General features: G+C 42.2%; 1 protein-coding gene across 1 annotated transcript; it reads left to right on the top strand.

Annotated features, from left to right (window-relative positions):
- Positions 1 to 713: 713 nt before the first annotated feature.
- On the top strand, positions 714 to 4,005 carry LOC107556987 (transcription factor MafA-like). The gene has a single exon (XM_016240267.1). The coding sequence runs from the start codon at positions 1,464 to 1,466 to the stop codon at positions 2,391 to 2,393; it is 930 nt and encodes a 309-aa protein (XP_016095753.1). The 5' UTR covers positions 714 to 1,463; the 3' UTR covers positions 2,394 to 4,005.
- The last annotated feature ends 991 nt before the right edge of the window (positions 4,006 to 4,996 follow it).

Below are 4,996 nucleotides of genomic sequence, written 5' to 3'. Positions count from 1 at the left end.
GAAATGTGATGCATAATTAGTTTAATATTGCTCTGAATGGCACTGGAGTTTATTGAATCACATTTACATTTTAAAATGAGAAATAACTTAGCAGAGTGCTAAAAGTGCAAACACTGTGTTATTGCGTCATAATTGCCCTTCCTAATAGTGAATTCAGTCGATGTGTATTCATGCTGCTTTCATTGTAGGCCTATTGCAATTTCTCATAAGACTGACTTTTAGTTTTGAAGTGAAAAATAAGTCAATTTAACGATATGATCATTTTTTTTAATCATGTATGTCTATCAAATATAGAATTCAATTGGTCGTGAAAATTACGCGTGCAATCCGTTTTATAAACGTGTAAGTTATCCGTTTATAAACGTGCAAGTTATCCCTAAAGCGTTTGCATTGCATATAACGTTTAAGAAGTGTTTGCTCTGTTCTAAATAAACATTTTCTAAGTAAGACAAGCTGGGCTATTGCCTTTCCACGTGCGGTTGCAGGGGAGGCGTCGCTAGGGGGCGGGAAGAACACCTGTTTAAGCCCCTGTCAGCTGCTGCGCGTTCGGCTCAGCTGCCACATAGAGGCGTCGCTGTAGGAGTATGCATGTCTACTGCTACGCCTCCTCCCATTGGTCCTTTCCGTTCTCTGGGTGGGACGCTCAGATGGGCCATGTGTATAAAGTGGTACATTGCCCCTTTCAGCGCTTCAGTGATACTGCGTGTCAGCGGTGGACAACGGTGCAAAAATAAGCTCTAGCCGTAAACGAAAAGCAACGGTGACAGCAGTCCATGTAACTTTAAAAGTGACAGCGGAGGGAGGTGAGTTTAAGCAGCCAGAATTCCGTCGGAGCGTCCCACCGGAGGAACTTAACGTTACGCTGAGATTTGTCACGCACATTGTTGCGGTCCCTGTGTAAAAAAGCAGCAGCAGGAGCAGCATCATTCCTTTGGACTTCGAGGTAAAGTCGGACGTTTTCTGAACTTGACGGGCGTGCGTTCGTTGTGTGAAGGACTCTTCTGGGACATGCGACGAAAGCTCTCGCTTTCTTCGCATGAACGCTTAAACTTGATTGCCTCCGGTTAGACGGAACTTCAAACACGGAGGTGAAGAAGGATATTTGAAATCTCTGTTACTCAAAGGACGATTTCTCTCAAAGCACATGTCAGCTTTAACGCGGTGAAGCAGGACGAGTCAGGTTGGTGGTTTTGAATGCACGAGTCTCAAGTTTCTGCCGCCCTGGCCAGTGATATTAACGCGTGAATTTGACCTGGGAGAAGTTGCCAACAAGAGGCAAACTGGCATTTGTAGAAGTACATTCACATGCATGGGCATAAGTATATCTCGCTGCACTATTAATAGAAGCTCGTGCTTATGTATTAAACACTGGGCACTCATCTTCAGTCGTTTTCATCATAATCCCAGCGAAACCCACGCGTGTCGCTTTGGCTGTTAGGGTTGGTGTCGTCGCATGGACTGACATGGCCACCGATCTCGCCATGAGCGCAGATTTGCCCAACAGCCCCCTGGCTATTGAATATGTCAACGACTTCGACCTCATGAAGTTTGAAGTCAAGAAAGAGCCTCCGGAGGCCGACCGCTATTGCCACCGCCTGCCCCCGGGCTCGCTATCCTCCACCCCAATCAGCACACCCTGCTCCTCGGTGCCTTCCTCGCCCAGTTTCTGTGCCCCCAGTCCCGGATCGCAGCCTGGGCAGAACCTCGAAAATTGCGTCGGCAACAACAACAACAACAACAGCGGCAACAACAACAACAACCAAGGCTCCTCGGGCAAGCCGCAGCTGGAAGATCTCTACTGGATTCCCAACTACCAGCATCACATCAGTCCAGAGGCCCTCAACCTGACGCCCGAGGACGCGGTGGAAGCGCTTATCGGTAACGCGCACCACCACCACCATCACCACCAGCCCTACGAGGGATATCGTGGTCAGCAGTACATCGGAGAAGACCTCTCGACGGCCACGAACGGGCATCACCACCCGGTGCACCACCACCACCATCACCACCACGCGCACCTCGAGGACCGCTTCTCGGACGAGCAGCTGGTGAGCATGACGGTGCGCGAGCTCAACCGGCAACTGAGAGGCTTCGGCAAAGAAGAGGTGATCCGTCTCAAGCAGAAACGGCGAACCCTGAAGAACCGCGGCTATGCACAGTCGTGCCGCTACAAGCGCGTGCAGCAGCGCCACATGCTCGAGAGCGAAAAGTGCACGCTTCAGAGCCAGGTGGAGCAACTCAAGCAAGACGTGGCGCGTCTGATCAAAGAGCGGGACCTGTACAAGGAGAAGTACGAGAAGCTCGCGAGCCGAACCTTTAACGGCGGCGGCAACACTCGGGACCCGTCCAACGGCACTCACGGCAAAACCTCTTCCACGGAATTCTTCATGTGAGAGTGATTCTTGTTAAAGACTTTTTCCGCACCAACATATTCGTTTTTTTAAACCTTCATTTTTATGATTTTCAGTGTGTGAATTTTATTTGCAGTTCTTATCTTAAATAACCTACTCAGTGTCCACTTTAGAACATACACTCTTGAAAATAAAGGTCTGATGCCATCTTTTTACGTTTTTAAATAAATATTTTGTTTTTAAGGACTCTAGAGAAACATCTATGTAATGGTGCTTTAAAGAACCCAAAACCCAATCATGTAAATCTAGAGAATCCGTAATGTAACATCCAGCACTTTTTCTTTTCCAAAGAATATCCACTTTTACCGCCAAAATGGTTATTGACAAGCAAGTCAAGTCCTTTGCCGAACTTAAAAGTGCTGAAAGGAAACACTGAAGAACCTTTATTTTTAAGAGTGTAGTCTAACATTACAGCGACATATTTAAAGTCTTCACTCATTATTTGTGTACATATATTACTGTACCATAAAAGTCTTAAGGTTAGTGTAATGTTAGGATTATCTTCCACAGATACTGCACGGACCCTTCTACTTCATAACACATCCGCTCTAAATATGGGATCACGCATAACCTCCAAAGACCCATCAGTTTTGGATTCTGTAAATTCGTGTTTTTTTGTTGTTGTTTTTTTAAGTTGTATGCTAACTGCAAAGTCCGACATGTTTAAAGACATACAGCCGCTTTCTTAATCTTTTTTATTTTTTGGTTTTAACGGATTGACGAGTCTTAATGGCGATGAGAACATACTGGAAACGAAACTTCACTCTGTGAAGGGACTTTGTAAGGAACAATGCTAATATTAAAACACTTAGAAGCAAGAAAGGGAGATAGCAATACATCCTTGACTTTTCTCAGTCATGAACTGAGGTTGAGGGGACTTATGAACTTTGAGGGCCCTCGAGCATTGCTCAAGTCTGCATTACCCCACCAATCCTGCATGCGGGACATGTACGGTACTCCAAAACGCGCCAGGTCCTTACTCTCTCTTCCTCATACAGCACTTGGATGAAAAGCATGGCCCTTAACCACTCTCTCTTCTCTTTTTTTTCCGTTTCTTCTGCTCGACACAAACCCTGTAGCCTATGTGAAGGAACTCATGCGTACCTGCGAAATCACATGCAATCCGTTCTTGCATTTCTATTGTTTAAAAGTACAGAAGAAGAACAAAGAAAAAAAAAACACCGAACTGAGCCAGAGTTATTTATTCCCACTTGTACATATGTATAGGTCAAATGGTGTGTTAATTTCACTTTCTTTTTAAAAAGTCCTTTTTGCTTGATTATTTAAAACGTCTTAATACGATGTTTGTATGTAGTAGCATGCAAATGACAAAGATATTCTCATCCTATTGAATATGTACAATTTCAAAGGAAGCCTACTGCACTACGATTCGAAGAATTGGGATTTATATAACATTTCTTTTCCTCTGTGTTAATCGAATTGCTGTTATGGTGGACATAGTTAGTCGATCTAAAGTGCATATAAACACAAGGACTTTAATTGCTGCTAATATTCTATGCACCAAATTCGAAAGCAATTAACAGAAGCTCTGATTATGTGAATTTTGTACTTCAAAATAAATGAAGGTGTAGAAAACTGGTTAGATATGGATATCAAAAATAACTAAGAACGTATATATATATATATATATGTATGTATATATATGTCTTAATAACCGGAATGATGAACGACATAAAACTGTTGACTTCAAATATATGACAACCGTCGTTCGTTGGCCAAGAAGGGTTGTTTTAACTTTTTATGACATAATAAAACTGTAGCATAGCCTACTCTGTATAAAGCAGTTGCCTATTGTTTTGCATTACAATATTGTGATGATAATAGGCTTCCGACCATACTGAATTACACTACAGGTAGATATAATTCAACAATACTAGAGGGTTTGTGTGCAAACTTTGCTATAATTAATCATGCGCATTTGAGCTTGAAATATAGCCCATCTTGTTCAGGCTAAATGAAGAAGTTGCCAAAGTGGATTATCTAATGCACGTAAATTGTCTTAAGTCAGTTTTCAAATTCTTTCCGACCTGTGTATGCTTAGTTTCCTAACAGATCTATCGGCCAGACTCCTAAAATAAGGTCTCCAAGTATGATCCTTTACCTGGGTTAGTATCTGCTTGATATCTCACCTGAAAACCACTGTTAACATTGATTAATTTATTTCGTTTAAATTATGAATTATGATACTGTTCGTTATGAAGCAATCTCTCTGGCTATTGGTCTAATTTGAGGCACAGCGGCTTGAGGTTACATAACCACATGTGCTGTCATGTGTGCTGTCTTATGTAAAAAAAGAAATAAAATGGGAAAAAAGAAAAAAAAACTGTACATAGCCTATAATTTCTATATATTTATCGAAATTATAAATGTCCTTACGTGTCCGTAAGTCCAAACCAAAATGTTTCGAAATGGAATGTTGTTCAGAATCTTGTTTTCATAATGTTTAATAAAAACTCCTGTCAAATGCATCAGCCTCTTTTCCAGTCACTCAACAAGTGTCTTTTCATGGCTAAAATATGTGATCCATTGTTATACGAAAATCAAGATTCAGTTTTTCCAATGAC

This window comes from Sinocyclocheilus grahami, unplaced genomic scaffold, assembly GCF_001515645.1.
Source record: "Sinocyclocheilus grahami isolate Dianchi unplaced genomic scaffold, SAMN03320097.WGS_v1.1 scaffold586.1, whole genome shotgun sequence".
NCBI lineage: Eukaryota > Metazoa > Chordata > Actinopteri > Cypriniformes > Cyprinidae > Sinocyclocheilus > Sinocyclocheilus grahami.
Note: the sequence above shows the minus strand (reverse complement) of the source record. Positions and strands in the feature narration are given on the sequence as shown.